General features: G+C 39.6%; 1 protein-coding gene across 6 annotated transcripts in view; it reads left to right on the forward strand.

Moving 5' to 3' along the window:
- Nucleotides 1-18,728, forward strand: part of LOC112568391 (SID1 transmembrane family member 1-like) — a 43,389-nt gene extending 24,661 nt beyond the window's left edge. For 3 of the 6 annotated variants that reach the window (XM_025245685.1, XM_025245686.1, XM_025245687.1), the window contains exons 17-22: nucleotides 2,001-2,074; nucleotides 6,139-6,185; nucleotides 8,652-8,757; nucleotides 14,781-14,891; nucleotides 16,388-16,501; nucleotides 16,893-18,728. In XM_025245685.1, coding sequence (XP_025101470.1) covers nucleotides 2,001-2,074; nucleotides 6,139-6,185; nucleotides 8,652-8,757; nucleotides 14,781-14,891; nucleotides 16,388-16,501; nucleotides 16,893-16,955 — 515 coding nt within the window. In that variant the 3' untranslated portion in view covers nucleotides 16,956-18,728. Of the gene's footprint in view, nucleotides 1-2,000; nucleotides 2,075-6,138; nucleotides 6,186-8,651; nucleotides 8,758-9,425; nucleotides 9,858-14,780; nucleotides 14,892-16,387; nucleotides 16,502-16,892 lie in introns of those variants that run through there. The other 3 variants (XR_003100079.1, XR_003100080.1, XR_003100081.1) reach the window with 3 other exon arrangements.
- The last annotated feature ends 5,779 nt before the right edge of the window (nucleotides 18,729-24,507 follow it).

The raw sequence follows: 24,507 nt of genomic DNA on the forward strand, positions 1-24,507 counted from the left end.
CCCACCATGAGCTCTATGATGTATTTCAAGCACAGGTCATATTCTGCCACAACTGTCCAGTGTTCCCCATGATGATCACTACTAACTGACCAGTGTAACACTACCCCTGACTAGCACTAAAAGGCCAGTGTGTATATATATATGTGTGTGTCAGGGCTTCTGCTAAAGGCTAAATTCTTTGGGTTCCCAGGGACCCTTTCTTCAGATTTCTAAGGGGTCCCAGGCTAACTCTAAGGGGTCCCTTTACAATGTGAAAAAAATCAACAAATCAACATACTTTGTTCAACTGCCTTTCAGGCACACAAAGCACTGTAATGTCTAGTGAAAAACGGCGAGATTTATGTGCCATGATGTCTGTGCAAGCATCTGTGATGAGCTTATGCTCATTTTACTTGGGGTGCTCACTTTCTTTCCATTTCTAAGGCAATGAATTTAACCATGCTGTCAACGACATCTTTGAAATAAGTTAAATAAGCTGCACCTGGTGGTGGATGGGAGAGGATGTATGAAAGTATGAATGCCTCAGATGCCATCATTCAAGAGGAAGTTCTCGACCGTAACCTGGCAATTAATAAGTTAGTGAGAACTAGAGTTGTAAGAAACATCAACGAGAGGTGGCACGTTGCTAAAAGTATAAAAGTTGGGATAAAAAAAACTGGTGCAAGGTAGAAAAGCGAACCTCGGCATGACGTGACGCCCACAGCTCAGTGACATTCAGTGGATTCTGAATGTTACGTAAATCATGAGATGAAGGGGGATCGAAGGTGTTTGAAACTGAACAAATAAATTAAACGAGTTTCAGTTGCAAACTATATTTAGCAATTAAACGCCTTTCTCAGCCGACTAGTACTTGATGTAGGGTCTAAGAAAAGTGAGGCGAAACGGCTTCTATCTGAACATACTGTCTTTCCTTACATATCTTTCTTTACTCATAAGAGGGGATAATAATATTTAATATTTTCAGTTCATTCCTCCTGATGACTGACCTAAAGTACACCTCGGTTTGAGTCCAGTCTTTGAACTTTGACAAATGGCCAACAATTCACGACTGCAACATAGTGCCCCCACTGTGTCTTTCTTCGCTTATCTAACCCGACCATTATGCGATCAATTCAGTTGTTTTTATGTTTGTGTCATTTGCGTTGTTCATTCTTCTCTCCTTTATAAATTATAGCTTTGTTTGTTTGTGGAGAATACAGTCAGTCCTAACCCCGACAGTATGTTCAGATAGAAGTCGTTTCGCATCAACGCTCAGACCCTACCGCAAGTACTGGTAGGGTGAGGGAGACGATTTATTGCCATGCTAGTCGGCAGTGCCTGTGATGTCCACCCCGCCTTTTGTCCGGGTAGTAATTGAAGACGACTGGCCGATGGCAGTCCACACCTCGTGTACTCCTACCTTCCCTCGCACAGACGATACCCCTCATTTCCCCCCGGTGGGAAGATATCGGCCTTTAGTGGAACTCCTCTTGGTAAGGGAAAACAAACTCAGTGCAAGGGAAGTTACTCTCGCCTTGCAGCAGACGACAACAATAGGTTGGTCTACGTCTCTACGATGTCAGACACTACACTTACCCAATTTTGTATCTGTTCTTCGCCCTAATTTGAAGGGGTCCCCTGGGACCCCACTGACGAAAATTGAAGGGGTCCTCCGAACTTTTAATGCGTACTGTACGTAATTTTTTGCGTAAGCAGAAGCCCTGCTCTGTGTGTGTATGGAAATCTAGATACGCTGTGATCGTGGAGTCTCTCTCTCTCTTCTCTGCTTTTGTTAAAGTATGTTTATCTTATATCCCTGTGTATGTAATTATAGATCATTTGTTCACTCATGCTTACTCTACCACTCACTCCTAATTATGCATGCACATTTAAAAGGTTAATTTTACCAAGGCTCATTACTTTATTATCACTGTTTTCTGGAGTAATGCCGTATGGTTCATAAATATTTCATGTAATATTCAGTGTTTATATTGCTAATAACTTAATATTATTTTTCTCAGATCGCTATATCGTCAAACGCCTTTTTGTACTCCTTGCATCTGACTGCTTCCATTGTATTAGGCCCACATATCCAGTAAGTTTGTAAGAGGATTTTAATCTCACTTATTTTCATAGTAAAATTCTCACCATTCTGAAATAAGCTGTAAAACAAAGAAATTATTGCATGACTGAGGCCTGTCCTGCTTCATAATGTATTAAATACTCAGATGTCTTCAAACTGAGTTGTTTTAAGTGATTAGTTTAAATGGTAAAATAAAGGAAATGTTATTAAGCTTAAATGATAGATACTGACATTATGAATCATGCTCCATCAACATTTTGTACTGCAAATGAATCATTTATGTAAAATTGCATCAAAAGCACAGCTTTAAGCTGATTCAGAAAGGCTATCACATTGGTGCACTCTTTTGTGAAAGAAAACTGACTCTAATGTGTGACATAATTTTCCTCATTGGACAAGAAAAGTGCCAAGCGATGCTGGAGTATTGTTTGCAGTTTTATGGCAAACTCATTTGACAAGAAATGCGTCAGGCAATGTGACACCATTAGTAGTTTTACTGACTGTCCAGCATGACCTTGATTTACAATCTGCCATCAGTGTGCTACATGAATCTAGCCAACATCAAAGCTAAGAGAAGGAACTTTCCTTGGTACATGGAACCTCCGCACATTATACCAACGTGGCAACCTTCAGGCACAAAAATGATGAAGTAAAAGAGTTCTATGAACAGCTGAAAAGTATTTTTAGAGTTTAGAGAAAGGGTATAGCTGAAGAAGGACATCTCACTGTACTCAGTGACTGGAACACAAAGATTGACCCAGATGGTCACCCTGTGGAAAACCCGCTTATCATCACTGAAGACATCCATTTACCCCCCCGCTCTTCCTCAAAGACTGCTACCTGCCAAGGGATGAAGGAATAAATGATACCAACAATGGGCAGGAGTGATAGACAAATTTGGCTTAGGGGAAACAAATGAGGGGCCTGAGACTTCTGGAGTTAACCCTAACTGTAACCTGGACAGCAAAAATAGTACTGCCAACTACTAAATAACCTCAGCCAAGACAGGCCAACATGACATCAATCATTTAAAACAGGACTGGCCATCTTCTTACAAAAAAAAATGCAGCTGTCCTAATTAAACTGATTGTCATTTTTCTATCTTTTACACCGAGGCTGTTGGTGGAAATTGATCTTACAGTGACTGCTATGTCAAAGCATGTGCAAATACATTGAAACGCTGTATTACCTCTATACAATCTCTGTTCTATCAGTATTCTCCAGTCTACTATAGCTTTTCATTTCAGTGGTCTGGTTTGAAATTTAAAGGCACAATCTTCAAATCCAAGATGCCAGCATTTTGACATCCCCAACTTAGGAAACTCCACCACCAGTTGGTGCAACTTACCTTGTAGAGGTGTGGTGGCTTGCGCACCTTGTCGATCCACAGAGCTATGGATGCAGATGGAATGGAAGTGGCCAGACCAAACTAACATCAGGAAAAACCTTTATTTACTCTGGCCACAAAGACCTGGACCATGATCAAACCCAGAGAGTAGCACTGCTTATGTCAACAGAGGCAACAAAGGCACTGATGGCCTGGGAACCAATCTCGCTACGGCTCATGTCAGCAAAATTCAATGCTAAAGGAAGGAAGATCACCATTATCCAGTGCTATGCAGCAACAAATGCAGCAGATGAAGAGGAAATAGAAGACTTCTACAGCTCCCTGCAGTCTCTGCACACCAAGAAGAGATCTGAAGATCATTATGGGAGACCTAAATGCCAAAGTGGAAGATGATAACACCAACAGGGAGCTCATCGTGGGACGACATGGCGTCAGCACCTGAAATGAAAATGAGGAACTCTTCACAGACTTCTGCACTTTCTATGACCACGTCATAGGTGGCACTGTGTTTCTGCACAAAAATATGCACAAGACAACTCGGACTTACCCTGATGGCCAGATGGAAAATCAGATTGACCATACAACAGTTTCTCGAAAGTGGAGAAGGAATCTTCAAGATGTCTGTGTGAGAAGAGGTGAAGATGCTGCTTCAGACCACCAGCTCCTAGTGGCAGTCTTCAAGATTAAGCTGAAGTCCTTCATTGATCCAGCAGGCAGACCTCACCACAAGTTTAATACTCAGTACCTCAAGAACTAGGAAACAAGGGAAATTTATAACTGTGAAATCAAGAATAAGCATGAACCTCTTTCAGAACTGACAGAAGAATCAGTGGAAGAACACAAGAGCATTTTGAAGACAACCTGTATAAATGTTCTAGGGAAGAGAGAAAGAAGATACAAGAAATGGATGACCCCAGAGACCTGGCCAATGAATGAATCAAGAAAGGGACTGAAACAGCTCAACCAGTGTCAAGATCAACAAGAGAAGGAAGATCTCAGAGCTGAACATTGGGAAGCCAACCGCAGCGTGAAGAGGTCTGTCAGGGAGGACAAAAGACACTTCACCCATGAACTGACAGAGGAAGCAGAGACAGCAGCTATACAGGGAAACATGAAGCGACTATACGAAATAACACAAACTCTGTTAGGCAGGAACACTAACCCAAATAAGTCAGTGAAAGACAAAGATAGCAAGACCATAACAAACGATGCAGGACAAAGAGACTGCTGGATGGAACACTTCAAAGAGACCCTGAATCAACCTAATCAACCATCTTTACCTGACATACTACCAGCAACTGAACAACTTCACATCAACATCAGCCCCTCCCCCCCCCCACTAACATAGAAATCATCAAAGCTATCAAAAGCACGAAAAGTGGCAAAACAGCAGACCCGGATGCCATACCCCCAGAAGCATTAAAGAAGCAACAGCAGAAGCAACAGCAACAATTTTACAGTCCCATCTACACAAGATCTGGGAACAACAGCTAGTACCAACAGACTGGAAACTATGCCACCTGGTCAAGTTACCAAAGAAAGGAGCTCTCTCAGTGCAACAATAGGCGGGGGGATCATGCTGCTGTCCATCCCCAGTAAAGTCCTATTAAGGGTAATTCTAGATAGACTCAAGAAGGCACTAGACAAGAGACTGAAACAGAATAAGCAGGGTTTCCTGATAGGTCATGCACTGACCTCGTTGCCACTCTCCATAGCATCATTGAACAGTCTATTTAGCGACAGTCCTCCCTCTATATAAATTTTGTGTACTTTGAGAAGGCATTTGACAGTGCAGATAGAGATGTCATCTGGAGGCTGATGATCCACTATGGCATTCCACCTAAGCTCATAAGCATTATTCAGGGGTTGTATGACGACTCGTCCTGCTAAGTTATTCACAATGGCAAACTCATTAAACCTTTCATAATGAAGACCGGCATAAGAAGGGTCTCATATTATCACCAACAATCTTACTGCTGGTCATAGACTGGATTACGTGCAAGACAACCCAATACAACACCAGTATCCAGTGGACCTTCACCAAACAGCTAGAGGACCTGGACCAACACCATCTACAACAAGCTCCAGACCTTTACCAACCGATGCCTACGCCATATTCTGGAAATAAGATGGCCTGAAAAGATCTCCAACAGCAGCCTGTGGAAAAGAAGCAACCAGAATGGCCAAGATATCAAAAAGTGCAAAAAGAGCTGGATAGGACACACCCTGTGCAAACCAGCTGACACTTGACAGGAATCCTCAGAGGAAGAGGAGAGTTGGGAGACCAAAGCAAACTTGGAAAAGAACAGTAGAAAGCGAGGCAAGGACATCAGAACCACATGGGCCCAACTGAAGGGGGCTGCCCAAAACCGGGTCCGCTGGTGAGGTGTTGTTGTGGCCCTATGCTCCTCGAGGAGTAACAAGGACTTAATTAAACTTAGGAGACTAACAGTTAACTCTCACACCCACATGGCTCAGTTACAACATGGTGGCCTACTTAAAATGCCTCAAAACTGTATTTTATTTTAGACTTGATTGTATGTAAAGGATTGCTAACCCTAACCCAAAATGTTGAATGATTAGAACTGCAGTTTCCCTCATTTAATCTCATTGTGCTTTGACTTTGCTATGGTTTTTAACATATCTCTTTACTTATTTGGAGATGCAAGGATGATACTGACATTGCTAGGATTTATGTTATGACAGTATTTTTTTTTTATTTCTGCAGACCCGTTTCCTGATGTTATTTGTGGGTAATGTCATCAATTGGACATTGTAAGTTGAGATATATACATGTAAAATTGTCAGTCCCTTGCTCTCCCATACAATTTATATGCATCTTATAAATAAAGCAGAATATGGCAATATGTGTGTGTGCACCTATGCATCATGACACCATTTGTGCTTTCCTCACCCAAATGGGAAGGAATATTTTTTTATCTATGGAAAGATCGTGCACTATGTTTGGTTTGTATGTGTATATATATGTTCCAGAGCATGCTTATTATTCAAGTTGGGAGTAGGACACTCACAGACTTATTATTCATGTTTGTTTTGTTATTAGATGTTATAAGATGTATATATTTGCTCCAGATAATGCTTATTATTCATGTTTGGCATAAGACACTAACAAACTTAGTAATGTTTATTTTACATTTGATAAGGTGTTTGGGGGTGACTCCAAATGAAAATTTAAAATAAAACTACTATGCAGAGGCAATTGTTATATCTTTGCTTCACAGAGCAAATGTGGAAAAGGTGGACAACCTTATGAGATTTTATTGAAAGACAATATTTGATGTTGGACAATTCTATGAGATCTTACTGTAAGATAATATTGGACAAGGGGAACAACTCATGAGATCCTACTAAAAGGGAAAGAAGAGGATAGAAGGTGGGAAATGAGCATTAGGGTGTAGTGTCATCCAATGAATTGTAACCGATGATTATGCGCATTTGGGGTTTTGTACAACCAGCTATGAAAAAATATAAAGCAAAGACATCTGCAATGAGCAGAACGCCACCTTTTAACCAAACAATGTCTCCTTTTTTGTCAAAAGTTTTATATGTAATAACTGCAATAACTCAGCTTGAGTTTCTTGAATGGTTATGATAGAATATCAGCAACAAGTCTACAGGTGTATCAATGTCTGAGAAACTTGAGTAACAGTGTCATTGTTGCTGGTGTACTTGCTGTCCGTCAGAGACAAACTAATGTCCAACTTGCAAACGAGTTGGAAGTTCGCTCAAGGGAAGTTCTGACTATGAACTACCAAAGATACTATGGGTAGAAGCCAACCTTGTCTTTAGGCTGCTCGTTATACTGTTGTACAAGTACTTGACAGTTTTACTATCATTCGGTTCATCCACAATAGATGTATTGCACTGTCTTCTTCAGTTACTTTATGCCTATCACTAGTCACTTGTACAGCTATATCACTAGTATGACTGTATCACTAGTCCCTGTCATTCTATACACTAATATGACTGTATCACTAGTAATTGTCATTCGATACACTAGTATGACTGTATCTCTAGACACGTACGACTGTATCATTAACATGACCGTCACTGTCACACAAGATGGGCTAACTGCATGCACAGATATATAAAAGGTTCCAGAAGAACTAGATGTAACTCGAACATTCTACAGCAGTCTAGACTGAGGTAGCAATGACGTAAGGATTTATAATCTTCCTTACATAGCAGCGTCTTCAGACCAACAGCTGACGCTGTTCACTCCATGTTGCTATGTGTGATGTCACTTATTATTAACTTCATGGCTAATCTGCTGAGCTTAATGGTAATAGTATAATATTACGTCATCAATAAACATCTACAACAAAGAAGTATCCATTCAGGAAGTTAAGTATAGATCATGCAGAAAATAATGATTTTAAGTACAAAACATTTCAAGTCAAAATAGCAGATCAGCATTCTGACTGAAGGACATTTCTTGTGGAAATAGGGAAGTATTCTGCTTATCACAGATCAAAATATTTTTCACATTTGAAATCAAGATAGTGAATTTACCCAACCTCAAATGTGCATTAAAATCGCTGACATCATTACAACCAAATGAGCATGGCAAGGGGCATCACTGCACTTTTTTGTCCCCTTTATTAGTAACCATTAATATTACCTCCTACCTTTTTTTATAATTTGCTTCATGAAATGTGTTGTACACTGACAAGAAAAGGGACATCACCCAGGCAGCGCCAGATCCCCCAGCCTGTGTTATATAACACATACTATGAACACCGCTTTATAGCAATTGTTATGCTTCATTCTATTTTTGTAGACATGTATTATTGGCAGATTAAGATAACATGGTGAAACAGATAGTAAGGTGGTTAGAACACCATGTAAAATGGCGGAGCAGATAGTCGGGTGGATAGAATGTCATGTGAAATGGCGAAGCAGATAATGGGTGTTAGAACACGGTGTCAAATAATGCTTTGATGGGAGGGTGAAGCAGCAAGGGAGAAAAGATGGCCACGGCTCTGACAAAAACTGGCTCCTCCTTTCCAACAACGGAAAAGTTTCAGGACTACCTTTATATTTTGTGGTTTTTTTAAGATAGTTATAGAGACACATTATAAGACTGATTTTACATGTGGTTATGGTATATACAATTGTAAATGTATAGATAAAAGTGATGAATTTAGCTGTACTATAACTTCTTTTTTATTCTTATCAAGAATTAACCATGCTCTTAACGGTGAACTATTTTGTTTTCAGTGCCCTTTATGGCGCCATTGTCCACCCAATGGACTTTGCTAGCTTCTTACTGGGTATCTTCATTGGCAACCTCCTCCTCTATCTTCTCTTTTATATACTTATGAAGGTTTGTACGCAATAGTTAAGGACATTCTTCACAGCCAAATATAAAGGAATGTTTGATCAAATGTGACAGATTCTGTAATCATCATCATCATCCTCATCATCATCATCATCATCATCACTCCCTTAACTGACACTAGCTGGACATAGAGCAAGCCAGCCCATCTGTGGGGTCTCCTACCCCCAATCCCCACTGTTACCTGTTATTGGAGGAACCCATTGAGATAGTAGCAGTGAGGGCTTGCTGTTGAGGCCAGTCCTGTGCTATGTTTAAGCTGTCTCCCATTGAGCAAACCAATTTTTCCTAAAGTTTTATGGCTGCTATGTAAAACTTCTCCAACACTTGGAAAATTTAAGTTAAGAATGCTCTTTTTTGTACACTAACAGTTTGCGGCTAAGACCTAAGTTTTTTGCACAAAAGTCCCCATGGGCCTGGCTTCTCATGCCGGGGGGGACATCTATCTAAGCTGGCCCACCCCTTTTTTCATATGCTCTTCCTTTTTCTCCCTTACCTGGCCCTTTGACCTATATTATTTTTCTAATCAAACATCTCCCTGTCATACTACAGTTTTCTCCCTCCTGTCTTCTGTCTACACTGGTCTTACTTCTGTCTTCTTGTTTCCCATCATGCCTTTCTTTTGATGTCATTTTTCTCTCTGTGGCCTCCTTTAGGCCTCCTGCCTTTGCCATGCAGGGCAACCCGTGTTGGGGGAGGATGGGATCCTGGAGGTTGACGTCCCTGATGAATTGCGATCCATCATACCAATACACCTCTTTGGCCTGGATTTATCCTAGATGGGCGGTTGGTGTGGCCCACACCAATCAACCGGCTGGTTGTGTATTGCCCTAGCTTTGCTAGAAGGCTGTGGCTGGGGTCAATCTGATCTTCATACTTGGAAGGCCAGAGTATATTCCTTGTGTATCCCAGGTGTGAACCTGCTGGAAATGCTCTAAGTGGTACAGCTTGGTCACATCCACTTGTTGGACTTGGTGGTGGATGGGGAGTGTAAGGAGCAAACTGAATCCTTTATATCATTGCACCAACAAAAAAAAAATCTAGGAAAACACACCAGAGAGGAGGAATCTTCAGACAGCGAGGATGAGGTGAGAGATTGCATAAGAAAGAATGTTGAGTGGAGTGGATCTTGTAGTGGAGGGTGCAGAACTGGCCCAGCCCTTTTATCTATATTCTTCTAATCAAACATCTCCCTGTCATACTACAGTTTTATCCTTTGTATCTTCTGTCTGTACTGGTCTTTCCCCTGTTTTCTTGAGTGGTCCGGTGGCGCAACGGTTAGCGCTGTTAGCGCCTGTCACCAATACAGTGAAGGTTGGCTGCCCTGAGTTCATTTCTCGTCTCGGGCACGCTGATCTTTCTCTGCACGTGGCATCTGTTTACAGGGCTGGCTGCTTGCCGTAATATAGCCTTAGCTGCTGACACGGCGTAAAACACCAATTCCCCCCCCCCTCCCCTGTTTTCTTTTTTCCCATTTGATGCCATTTGTCTTTTTTTTTCTCTGTGGCCTCCTATAGGCCCCCTGCATTATAATCTGTGTCAGGAGAGGATGGGATCCTGGAGGTTGAGGTCCCTGATGGATTGCGATCCATCATATTAACACCTCTTTGGCCCGGACTTCTCCTAGATGGGAGCTAACTTTGAAGAATTCCGATGCTTAGCATCTCGTTTCTCTCCTAATATAATAGCACTACAGGAGACTCTTCTACCTCTTTTTCCTTAAAGGTTTTCTAGTTTTACGTCAGGACTCGCAGACAGATGTCCCTTCAGGTGGGACTGCTCTTCTCATTTGCTCACACCTTTTGTTTAATCATATACCACTTTCCTCTTCAGGCTGTTGCTGCATGGGTTACCCTGGACAAGACTATCACTGTTTACTGTGTCTATCTTCTTCCTCCCAACAGCACTTTGAGGGTCTTCTGACCCAACTTCCTGCTCCCATCCTTCTTTTGGGGAACTTTAACGGGCACCACCGCTTGACACGGGAGGAGAGTTGTTTTTTTATGAAAAGTGTTCTCTACCTTTTGAATGACAGTTCTAACACTTTTTGTCGTCCAGACAGTAACCAGGGATGGGCAAGCTACTTTTAATTTGTAGTCAGCTAGACTACAGCTACTTTTTTTCAAAATGTAGCCGGCTACACTACAGCTACAATTTTCCAAAAAGTAGCCAGCTACTTTTGGCTACTTTTAAAATGTAGCCAGCTTCTTTTGGCTACTTTTAAAAGGGTGATGTTATAAAAAGTTAGCTGTAGCCAGCTGGCTGTAGCAACATACACAAACATCAAAGTACACACAAAACACTATTACTTGCTAACACAAGAACTGGTTTTTATATACATTGACCTTTATTCTGATCTGAGACCACCAAAAACTCCATATTAACAACAAAATGCAAAGGTATAAAACAACCTTTTGACTTAGTGCTGATAATTTGTGAATACTGTTAAAACAAATCTACATGCTTTCAGTCCTTCAAGGAATTGAACTTGACCAGAACTTTGGCCTCGAAGTTGCTGTCTGTCACCCTAGTGCGCAGCTTTGTCATGATAAGTCCTGCCAGACTGAACAATCTCTCAACCGCAGCACTGCTTGGCAAACTTGCCTTCGATGAGCAGTCCAGCAATCTGCAGTGATGCATACATGCTCCACATTCTCCAGTTCACCAATAATTTTCTTCTTCAGCTCAGCCATCTTTTCCTGAAACACAATGCACAATGCAATTTAGCACATGAAATTTGAGTTCTGTGACCAAGAACAAAAGATATTAATTGTGGATACATCACCCTACTTAAAATAAAACTAGTAAAGCAAACAAAAAAGGAAGAAAAAAAAAAATAGTAAAACTTACCTCCAACATTTGGTTCGCCGTTTTCCTGCTCATTAACTGGGTTTCCGCACCCATTCTTGCATTTGAAAGTATAGCCACTTTCTGTTGCTTCAAAAAATGTAAAGAATTTCAAGTAATGCTCGAAATTGATGGGTACGTCCATTATCGTTTTTCAAAGGAAACAAAATACCTGACAAATCGCTTCCGCCATATGGACGACACAGTACTTGCGGTTACTGAGCATGCGAGACACGTGGGTGTCTGTCTGTCACAACACCGAGCAGTGAGAGCAGTGGCTGTCATCGTCTTGCTAACAAGCTGTCGATGAATGGTCGTGACAGTAGCCAAGCTACTTTTTGACGGCTACTTTCTAAAATGTAGCTGCGGCTACAAACTACTTTTTTTTTAGCCGGCTACACATTTTGTAGCTTGTAGTGTAGCCGGCTACAGTAGGCTACAGCTACTTCCCATCCCTGACAGTAACACAGTGTCAGCAGTCGATTTATCAGTGGTCAGCCCAGCACAGTTAATAGATTTTAACTGGGCTGTACATGATGACCTGTGCGGCAGTGAGCACTTTCTTATAATTAAAACTTTTTTAACTAGTCTGGAGCAGGACGTTAATCTTTATAACGGAATCTAAGGCAGATTGGCTGCCTTTAAGACCCTATGCTCCACCCGGCTCCTTCGAAGTTCTAGTTTTAATTTCGAGGTAAAACATCTTGGCAATGATTCCACGTTGCATCCTACTAAACTTTTCACCTCAATTTTAAATGAAATCGCCTCAAACAGGATTCCTGCACGAAGGCGTTGTAATAGCGGTCCACATGTCCCTTGGTTTACAGAGGAGCGTAGAATGGCCCAACACACTTGGAAGAAGGCCCAGCACCTTGCCTTCTGCCAACCCACTCCTGAAAATGTGATAAGTTTTAAACGTAATAGAGCTCATGCTCGTTATATTTTTAAACAGGCAAGGAAACTTGCATAGCAGAGTTTTGTATTCCACTGTCCTTCCTCACCACTTCCCAAGCGGTGTGGGCTGCCATGAGGAAGATAAAGGGAAGGTTTCAGACTGGCTCAATAGGCCATCTGCAGGTTGGAGATTCTGTTCTCACAAAGGCATGAGATGTTTCTAATTCCTTAATATCCACCACTGCTCACAATTCCTCCTCTTCGCAGTACTTTCCAGATTTCCAATGCTTGAAATCTGTTCAGGAATCTTCTGGCTGTGACATTGTTTCCCGATAACTCCAAAAAGTACGATCTACCCTTTTCTGTCTCTGAACTGCAGCAGGCCCTTCAGAAGTGCAAGGACTCTGCACCGGGCCCAGACAATATTTTTTATCAACTACTGACTCATCTTCCACAGGTCTCTCTCCTTCTCGTTCTCCTTCTCCTTCTAGACATCTTTAACTTTATATGGGTGTCCGGCTGTTTCCGGAGAGAGGCAGTTGTGGTGCCCATCCCCAAACCTGGCAAGGATCCCTCTGATCCCAACTCGTACCGTCCTATCGCTCTTAGTAGTTGTCTGCGCAAAACTCTTGAACTCATGGTGAATGCACAGCTCACCTGGCATCTCAAATCTCAAGGTCTCCTCTTCAGCCTGCAGTGTGGCTTCAGAAAAAGCCACAGCACCTTGGACCATTTGGTCCGTTTTGAAACTTTTGTCAGGGATGCATTTGTCGACAAAGAACATGTTTTAGGTGGGTTTTTTTTTATTTGGTGAAGGCGTACAACGTTACCTGGAAGCAAGGTATTCTGTTGGACCTTCTTGCCCTTGGCTTCCGGGACCCTATGCCACTCTTCATCAAGAATTTTCTTTCGCATCACCTCTTTCAAGTGCAAGTTGGGTCTAACCTGTCTGATCCTCAGGAACAGGAAATGGGTGTCCCTCAGGGCAGCATTCTTTCTCCAACTCTTTTCAGCATCAAAATAGATTCAATCTTGAAATCTGTCCAGGTTTGGAGGCTTAATTATATGTGGATGACTTTGCTCGCTGCATTCGAGGCCAATCCTGACCATGCCTCAAAAGCCTGCTACAACTGTGTGCAAACGCTGTACAAAGGTGGGTGACTATGAAGTCAGTATGCATCCACTTTTGCAAACTGAGAGGTATATTTCCAAACCCATCTATTTCTGTCAATGGCACGGTACTCAAAGTGGTCCAGAAAGTAAAATTTGTTGGGGTCATCTTTGACCATAAACTGTCTTTTCTACCTCATATCAGATCTCTACCCCTTTCTTGTCAGAAAGGCTGGACATTCTCAGAGTAGTTGGCCTTGTCAGCTGGGGGCAGACTGCACGGTCCTGCTTCGTCTGTATCGTGTCCTGGTCCGCTCCAAGCTAGACTATGGATTCATCATCTATTGTTCTCCTTGAGAGTTCTACCTCAAAATTCTCAATCATATTCACCATCAAGGGCTCCACATGTTTGGGTGCCTTCTGCACCACTCCTGGCAAATTACACTCGCTGATATCAGACTATAAACCTATCTTCTTGACCTACATTCAGTCCCTATGGCAACACCACTGGGAAACTCAGGGCCAAAATAAATTATATGCCACCCTTCCCTATCTTTCCGACCACCTATCTTCATGCCATCCTGTAATGCGGGAGGAGGTGGTCCTTACTAGATTAAAGTTAGGACACACCTATGCCATGCAAGGACACTCTTACAAGGTTAACCACCACCAGTTTGTCCATGGTGTAAAGGAAGTTTTAGTGTGATACATGTTTCGATTGATTGTCCTGAGCTCCAAAGTATCCACTGGCAGTTTTTTTACAGCAAATTCTTTGTTTTCTTTGTTCATTTCCATCCCATTGACAGCAATCTTTACATTTTTAAGGAGGGTAGGATTCTACCATCAGATTTAAGAATTTTTATGTCCTGATAAATGTTATCTTGGTTTTTTTTGGGGATTGTTGGGGCTTTTGCACAAACTATATGTATGTGATTGTTAATACATTTCCTGTCACTTTTTCCAGTGACCTTTGTCTTGAATAATTTATAACGTTTATATTTTTCAGTTGTTTAGATGAAGAAGTGAGATGTTTTTTGCAAAACCAGTGTGGGTTTGCAGGTGGATTCATATGTGTGTGTACTTATGTGATAAGTTGATGAGATCATTTTGTTAACAGCCCTGTGTATTGTATTATTGTGTACTTCTGTATCTGTAATAAGTTGGTGAGCGGCGAGAAGATCAACTTGTTAACAGTCCTGTGTATTGTTGCTGCCAGCATCACATGGGCCTTTGCTCTCTACTTTTTCTTTCACCATCTGTCATCTTGGAAGGTAAGAAAATTACAGACCTCTTCCTCTATTTGTGTACATGTATTTAAAATTGTAATAGCTTAATGTAAAAATTTGATTTTTAATAAACATAAACATCCTGGAGGTTCAGCTTGAACAGTGTGCAGATGTACACAGTATGTCTGATCTTAAACAAATGACCACACAGGGTTAAATGGCTGTCTCCTTCAACTTACAATGTGACCATAGGAACTGCTCAACTACCAATGATATCTAATGGTTGGGATGATTTGCTGCAGGGTGTGAGTTTTGCAAGTCATCAGCTTCCAGGTCTGGCATGTATCCTTGCTAGGGAGAGAAGCTAGATATGTGACCTGCCACCACGAAATGATTCTTAATTTGCACAGAGCAGTTTAGTCATAGCAGCCCAGAAAAGTGACTATAGAGTCGACACTGTGCCAACTTTAGTATCAAAAGAAGGATCAAAACTTGAAGACTTTAAAAATACACAATTTCCAAAATCTCAAATTTCCAACAACTCATTCTATAGGGGTGAGTCACATATTACAGTGCCGGAGTAGGGCAGTACATACAAGCTTTTGTAGCAAATCTAGCATGTGCTGTTTTACACTTTTCTCTTGTACCAAACGTAAATTGGCATAAATGTTGTTTCATTCATTGTGTTTTACTTAATGCTACATTGGACAGTATACATCAAATTTATAAACATGATGGCTTAACCTTTTAGTCTGCCAGCTGAATGTAGGAATTGGTCCTAGCAGTCTGTGCCACAGTTGCCATTTGCTTTGTGGACTGTTCACCAATGCTGTGTAGCTTTGCCAAGCGTAGCCTCAGTGGCTGTTTTAAGCTTCAGCTATCCACTCTCCTATGGTCATATCGTCAAGTAAAGTTAAGGTTAGACACCGGTCGAAAAAAAAAGTTTTTTGTTTCACGGGATAGCGCGGATTTTTTTGTATCAGCTATTTAGCCCTTGAATGAAGTTTCAAAAAATGGTTTTACTGCACTCGTCGCGCTATCGGTTGCCATGGAAACAATCCAAAAAATAAAATGTTGAAGTAAACTCTTCATCATCAAGACTTAATGATCCTTTCCATCTTCCTCTTTGCCATGGCTTTGAGAATAGTATAAAACTGGTCATCAGTTGACATAATGGCCTTCGAAGAATATGCTCGGTGAGTAATCAGGGGGAGGGAACTAACCAAGTAAGCTAAATCTCTGTTTTGAATTTGTTTTTAGCAAGGACATTTTCATTGGTGGTATAGTAACTCCTATGGTCATGTCCTCACATCAGCATAGAAAAAAAATATTTTAAACATTTTAGTTATTTAGCAGCATTAGCTTTTTGGGAAGAATTTCTTGTGCTGGCAAAAACTTTAGTATTCTTTATCAGTTGCAAATTAAAAAAAAATTGTCTGTTCTTTCTTAGTTTATGTCAGCTTAGTGCTATCAATCACTAGCTTTTAAACTGTTAGAATTTCAGATGTCTCTAGCTTAGAGACTAACATGTACAATTTCAGATGTCGCCAGCTCTGTCCCGGGAAAAAAATCGACCATGTGTGCTTCTGGATTTCTATGATGCCCACGATGTATGGCATTTCCTGTCTGCTATCAGCATGTTCTTTTCTTTCCTGGTAAGGAGAGTGAGTAGCTAGTGAGGAAAGATTTAATTGGGGAACACATTTGGGACAGTGTTGGTACAGTGTTGGTAGACTACCTAAAGACACACCATTTAATATCCTTGCTTTGGTAACACACTACACAAGGAAGGGTCAAGAGGAACTCAATATTGATGAATAGGAATATTATTACCATTTTACAAGTTGAATGGAACCAAAAAAAAATTTAAGCATGATAATTGGTTTAGAGAAATATCAAATTTATTTGTGATGTGAAAACATTAAATTCATATCCTACATTCTGTTCCCCACTATAACTGCATCCTACCTTCTGTTCCCCACTATAATTGTATCATACATTCTTCTCCACACTATAATTGTATCATATGGAATATTTTTTATGCAGATCTTGCTGACTTTAGATGACGACATAACTCTACAGCCTCGAAACAAAATCCCTGTCTTCTGAGATTACTTGGTGCCTGGCTGGATAAACACATTGTACATGTGTGTTTCGACAAGGATAAGGAATGTCTGAGAGTTTGTTTATATGTGGGTGGTGAAGAAGTGGTGTGCCATGGACTGGTTATGCATATGTTGAAAGTTGAGATACATACAGCTACTGTTAACTTAAGCTATTTTTTTTATTTGTATTTTATATTTCATTTTAAAGGATGTAAATTGAATCCTTTAAAAGAGCATGTTACTCATACTAAGTGCATGCAACTTTGGAAATCTTTGAAAGATGTAATGTCCCCTTCTCTCTTGTTAAAGTTTGCCCCGATATTCAACCTTGCATAATCTACTCTGTGGCACTATATAATCTATATCAGTTTATCAGATTGTCATCAGTGCCACAGAGTAGAGAATGATATTCTCCTCCTGAAGAATTTCTCTTAACATTTTTAACTTCATTTGGTATTCCTTTGTGGTAAGACATTCTACTCTACATGGCAGACTCACAGATCTTTGAAGGTATAGTTTTGATCTTAGTTTGTTATCAGCTTGACAGTTTTCATTCTGCTCTACATGGTAGGTTCATAGATCTTTGAAGATATATCTTTGATCCCAGTTTGTTATCACCTTGATATAGTCTTTATTCGGTGATGCCTAATAGTGATGTTGACTCTGGTTAAATGCAGGACCTTTATGCAATGTTACTGTACTGCAAAACAGTGGAATTTTCTATCCTTCCATGTTTGCCATCTATCTACCTACCATCAAATTCTTTAAATGTGCACCAAAAACACATCTGTTCCATGGGCATTACTCCTTACACCAATCAGCATATTCATCAATAGTTATGATTATAGTCATTTGACTAGTCCACCTGCACATTTTCCTCTGCAGATTTATGACACTTTCCATCTTTATTATTTTCTTTATGCCTTATGCCTTATTATTTGCTCCCTGATTCCTCTTTGGATCTTTATGTTTGTCTTTTATTACTTATATGCATAGTTGTTTCTCCTTTCATCCTTCATACCCTATCCATGTCTCCTACTTATGCCCTTAGAGCATGCTTCTTTGTGTGATTATGTGCTAGGTAAATCACAGGTTTTATTACTTTAACTATTATTATAAATGACTGATTGTGTTGTTGACGTTTTGTTTTCAGTGTTACACATTTGTATTTTTCTGGGGGTTTTTGTGTACCTTTTGGGGTGGGATATTAGGGAGGAATTGGAGAGATTTGTTTTCTTTTGCCATCCTAACCATGGCTTGATTTTCTGCTGTTTTTATAGGTGTCATCTTTTTCAAAAAAAAACAAAAACAACTACAGATAATATATTTTACTTTTACTTTTTCCGCATTCACAAGTGGTGCTCAGAAATAATATGCTGCTGATGTTATACTGCAGCCACAGGTCGAATGTGTGGTGGTGGGAGTTAGATGTTGATTAGACTGTTATTCCATCATAAAGTTTCAGAGAAACTTCTTGTTGGATGAATGAACTATATAAATATTCATACTTGTTGCTGGTGGTGCTACACAGCAGAAAAGTTGTAATACTGAGTGCATGTAGACATTCTGTGATGCTGTAAATTCATCATGTACCCATGGATATGTGTGTTTACATGCATTCTCACAAGCTTTTGTGCATCTGCATATTTGTGCACAAAGACACACAAAAAGTAGTCTGTATCTTTTTTTTTTGGCTACATATTGTTGAAGATAATGTGGTAGATGTCAAGCAGTCTAATAGATATCTAACAATAAAGACAGATAATTTTATATTTTCTGCCCATGTCTTCCAATGATATTAAATTTCATTCCTCTGTGTGTGTATGATGAGAGAGAGAAAGAGAGAAGTTGATGTACATAGATCTTCATGGACCTATAATATTCACATGTATTTAAAATATGTCAAAAATGTTTGAAAGACTGTTTTCTACCTAACATTTAAACAAAAATATGTAGGACTGGTGAGTTGCTGAACAAGATGTAAAAAAATACACCAAATTACTAGTGCGATCGTTGGTGGAGAGGGAAGAAAAATTATGAATTCTAAGGCTGATGGTTGACTTTACAGCTGGTCACATAAAAAGATCTATAGTACTTTGTTAGCATCAGCTATGTTTTGTACATCTTCAAATTATAGCTAGAAAACAACAAGATAACAAATCATGCTGCAGTAAATAATAGCCCACACTGTTATTGCATGTAACTCATGATTATAATATGAGCTGATGTTTCAGTCTGCTTCACCAAAAGATCATGCCCCACATAATCCAGGGAAGCACCTCATACCTGTACAGCTACTTGCAACAGACACAGCAACAGATACAGATTTCTCTACCTTTCTTACAACAGATACAGATTTCTCTACCTCTCTCACATGTACACTCATGCATGCACATTCTTTTTTTACCCTAACCCTGTCAGTGACATAACCTTTTCTTCTAATGCAAAAGTAGACATTCTTGCAGCTGCACATATCCTTTTCCACTAACGTTGTTAATTTCTGTTGAAGTTTGATAACATTGTGACTTATGTGGAGGAATGAAATGGATCATCATATTGCAGTCTTCTTCCGATCATGTGATGATTCAGACTCTATAAGAATATATGGCTGAAGTATCTTACTATCAACTGCAGCCACCGACATTGCATGATCCCTGTGTAATAATGCAAAACAATGCAAAACAATACAACGAAAGCCAGAATGAATAAGGCATAGCAGCAATGGGAACAAAGTAGGTGCTAAGTGTTGGTCAACATCATCTGTTTCCCTTTTTCTTGGTGCAAAAACTTTGCTATTAAGTTGTTAGAGATAATTAGTGATCACTGAGAAAGTCGTAGATGAAAAGGTCACAGGAAAGGAAACTATTCAGTACATGGGCAAGGATGAGGACACTAGCAAGAAGTGTAGGTCAAAGGATGGGTATTCAAATCCAAACAGATAAACACAGAAACAAAACAGCAAATAGCTAGCTCCCTCATGCCTGTAAGGCCAAAAGACATCACTGATCACACCATATTGAAATTATATGAAGTGTGTAATCCCTCACTGAAATAGGACATTCGTTATGAGCTTCTACGGTAACAGCTTGTATGAAAGGTTGTTTTTTTTTTCAATAGTACACCAAGAACATAGCTTTCAGTATCACAACACAACACTGAGTATTAAACTTGACAACACTACAATTACCAAGAGTATACAAACAAGTAGCACGTAAGAAATATAATGGCTACTTTGCAAGATCAAGAAGCCCTATCAGCCACAATAATACTTTAACTGAACATCTAAGTATATAGGCTGCCTTTACATCGTGAAAACAAAATTTTAAATGTCTACTTTTCTTACAAATAAGCTGCATTGGTTCATAAGCCGTCAATAATTATATACAACTTGAAAGCTGCATCGTATGCACTTTTTGGAATGATGAGGGTGTATGCTTCAGCAAACAATCTGAATGCTTCAATTGTATGCAGCTGAAATTTAAAAGTGTGAACAGTTAACACTCCAGAAATTAATCAGAATGAAAAAATCCAGAAAATGCTGCAAACAAGCTGCATCGCTGTTTAAGCCACAGGATTTAAAGTTGGGGAGAAAAAGTTGCAGTTTATTGTCCAAAATTTACAGCATATTTAAAGTGATTATGTGGTTACATTAAACAAGTATATTTTCCCAATGAAATGTTTTGACTTTATGTAAAGGTTGTGATGCTAACCCCCAAACATTGTCCCATAATAAGATGTGAGAATCCCACACCTCCATATACAACTACAGGTGTACACAGCAGTTGAGATAAAGCACCAGTGACACTTTGTTTGGACACACCATCTGTTACTATATTTCAAATTGTGTATAAATCAGAGTAAGAGAATGAAGGTAAAGGTAGTTTTAAGATGTTATAATCTTAGGGGACGTAAGTGTTAGAGCCCTCACTTTTCTTTAACCTTAATTGTTCTTGAGAGGGAAGAACTCATTTCCTCTCCTTATGATCGTATGGAAGTGAAATTTTAGACCTACCACCTACCTCTAACCCTGCTTTTGTGAGGACAGAACTCATTTCCTCTCCATTACTGCCTATTCCCAGCCCTCTATAGCAGTGGTTCTCAAAGTGTGGTCAGGTGGTCCGCAGCTGACAGTCATCATATGTCAGCAAAGTGATGTTTAAAGTGATGCATTCCTCGCATTAACAATTTAATTACAAAGAACGAGGTATACGTAGTTTTATGTCAACTTCTTACTAGACTACTGTCACAGAAGTACATTTAGTTTTGAACTGTAATGATACAAATGCGGCAATTTAAATTTGAAATTCATAGTACAGAGTGATTTTAGGCCTTGGTGGTCCGCCATATGTTTTACTTAAGTAAAGTGGTTACGGTCGAAATACTTTGAGAAACACTGCTCTATAGAGTCAAGAGCTGGGTCACCTTGGAGAACTACGCTGCTTCACATGGGTATGGAAACCAGGTGGTGTGTGTGGTTTGGGTTCAGGTACCATTGCCCTGCCATTAGGTTATCCATTTCCCCTACTCAAAGAATGAGCTGGTGGAAAAGATGAGCTTCAGGGCAGAATTCTAGGTACAAGCAGAGCTTCTCTTAGTACAGGCAGTAACAGACATGCATTTATGACCTTTTGTTTCATGACCAAAGCTGTTTTCATCAGCACATTACCCTTACATCAAATCATCTACACATTGCCCTCTGTGATGTCTGATCATCTACACATTAGTCTGTGACATCCCATCATCAGAGTCAATCATGTTCAGCATATTCTTCATGATGCTGGGAATGAAGGCTGCAGGTTGAAATAGTTTTCATCAGCTGAAGGAAAAGCAGGGTTGTCATACCGTAAGGTCACTACAGAAACCTCATGTGGAGTTGAAGTGCTGGCTCGTGCAACTGAAGTCTTGTCTTGTGGATGCAGCTTAAAATAGCTGGGTGAGATACTTGCTGGGTTTTCCAACATCACTGCATTAGCTTTTTCTTCTGATATAGAAGCAGGTGCCTGCTGTGTGGGGCTGGTTGCCTTTTTGGTCAATGTGGTTTTCTTGGGACAACATTATTACTATTATTCTCTGGTTTCTGTTTGTCTTTCAGCCTGTAATGTACACAAAGCACAAGAAATACTATAGCTGAATGCAAAGAGCTTAGAATGACCTCAAATAACTAGCTGAATTTGTTGGGTACAGATGTAAGCAAGTTATGCTACTTACTCTTGCTGGAGTAGGTCTTTTGTGAATGCAAAGCTACCTGTACACCACTCTATGAGCTGCACTAGAAGCCAGTTCATGGTATTCATTTCTCACACTAGAAGCCAGTTCATGGTATTCATTTCTCACACTGCTGTATTTTGCATAATACTTTCTCACATGATTATATTAGTTGTTCATGGGTACTGTATTTTATCTTCACACTACTGTATTTGTTTTGAAAAACCACAGTATTGTTTTCACACTGCTGTATTTCTCAGATTACTTTATTTGCTTCTCATACTATTTTTTTCATTGGGATGACTGCCAAGCATAGAAATTTGATACATAAGTGCATATTATATTTGTATTGATGCAGAATTATTCTTATGACTGGTACACAATGAATGTAAGATATCCTACAGTTCACTGTAAAAAGTTGAAGATGATACAGGAATAAATGGAAATATGGAACAAAGAAATTTAGAATTTTTAGTGGTTAGATTTAATTGTTGATAGAAGAGCAAGAATATCCGAAAAAATTCAGTGTTATCAAAAGTTTGTCAATGTTATTCAATGTTTACTTGGTGTTGGGCACAACTACATGGCACTGAGCTTCTCTTCAAAGACAGGAATGTCGACAGAGACAGTTTGACAACCTCCATTGGTGTGCAGTGCTCTCTTGAGAATCTGGAAGAGACTTGCTTGCTCGCAACTCTGATTGCATGTAGCAAACTTTATCTTTGTATCACCAAATCTGAATAAAGTAAATAACTCATGTAGAGATTCATATGCACTTTATTTTTTACATCAACAATGCTAAAGGATTTGGCAAATATGAGTTACATATCTTTCATCATCCCATTTTTTCATTCTATAGACATGCTATGTTTGCATGCTATAGTGTGTGTGTCCGTCTATGTGTTTCTTATTATTCTAGCTGTGTGTTCATTTATTTTTGTTAAGCTCTTAAGCTAGCCTTTGATGGTGGGATAAAAGCGCTATATAAATGAACTTTATTATCATTATTATTAGTCATTTGTTAACTTATAAGCCAACATGAATTTACCTATCTACAAAATGCTGCCCTGTTCTACTCTTGTGGATATTTTTCTTGAAAAGAGAAGGACCTGAAATACATATTAGAAAAACAGTTTAATTTGGTTATGGATTGTCTCTTTTTAAGACCTGTTTTCTGAGATGGAAAAAAAAAAGACATCACCCCATGTAAACTACTTAAATTGAATAAAATAAACTCAGATTCAAGGTGCTAAGCTGTTCACAAAGGAACATTTCAGGTTTAACTCTCTATTTACATGTATTCACATATAACTTAGTTACTCTGTCTTCGGATAAGAAAATAATCAAAGGGTGCTGTTGCCAGGGATGGCCATAAGTGGTTTTCTCTATAGGTACTCCAATTCTCTAATCTTTTGTGTGTGTGTGTGTGCATGTAAAGATACATTGTGTGTGTGTGTGTTGTGTGTTCTCACGTGAAGGTACATTTGATGCCTGCTCTGAAAAGGTGTGTTTATAATGTACCTGTATGTAAAGTGAGCCTGGCTTTGGTGCTAAAGCTAAAGTGCTGTAGAATAATGTAGCATAATGTAAGTGATGTCGCTTCATCATAACAGACATCTTGGATTAGAATGTTAACATCTATATTACATGAAATTAAGGGTGTTTAAAATGATACTTCTGTTTTTACTGTCTTGACTAATGTCCAATATAATAAAGTGCCCATTAAATCCTAACCCTAGATCTGCCATCCTGTCTGAAGTTTGGTTACTGAGTTAAAGGAAGCTGTAAATGGACTATGTGTATTGTGATCCTTTTCTGTTGCTGAACAAATGGGTGCTGACTCTGAGGTCCTGGGAAAGTCCATCAGGATGCTTTTCTGCTGTTTACATGCACTATTTTTGACTGACTTCCGCTTACATATACCTGATAATCAGAAATTTCTTTGTAAGATTTGGACTATTTGTAAACATTCCGTTGTTAATAGATGCCATGGAATGGCTTCTTTGAGCGTAAGTTTTTTTCTTTTAACTTTAAAAAAATGTTTTTGTAGTTTACTTTTTTTTTATAATTATGGCTGGTACTCTGTAGCTGCCTCTCTGACAAGCAAAGGGTACTACATAAGCTATGGGCTTCCAATCAGCATAGTTGCTTAATGTTGAAATGACATGTGCATGCACACATGTTTACAAAGACAGAACAAAATTTATTTACAATGAACAAATAAATGTATACTTACAGATTCTAATGATGTGCTCTCTGCAGAAAGCAAAACATGATTATTAAGAAAAGAATAGTGATTCCAATGACGAGCAACAATGAGGGAGGCTATCTCTGTTTGGGTCAACTTGCTG

This window comes from Pomacea canaliculata, linkage group LG7 (genome assembly GCF_003073045.1).
Source record: "Pomacea canaliculata isolate SZHN2017 linkage group LG7, ASM307304v1, whole genome shotgun sequence".
Taxonomy (NCBI): domain Eukaryota; kingdom Metazoa; phylum Mollusca; class Gastropoda; order Architaenioglossa; family Ampullariidae; genus Pomacea; species Pomacea canaliculata.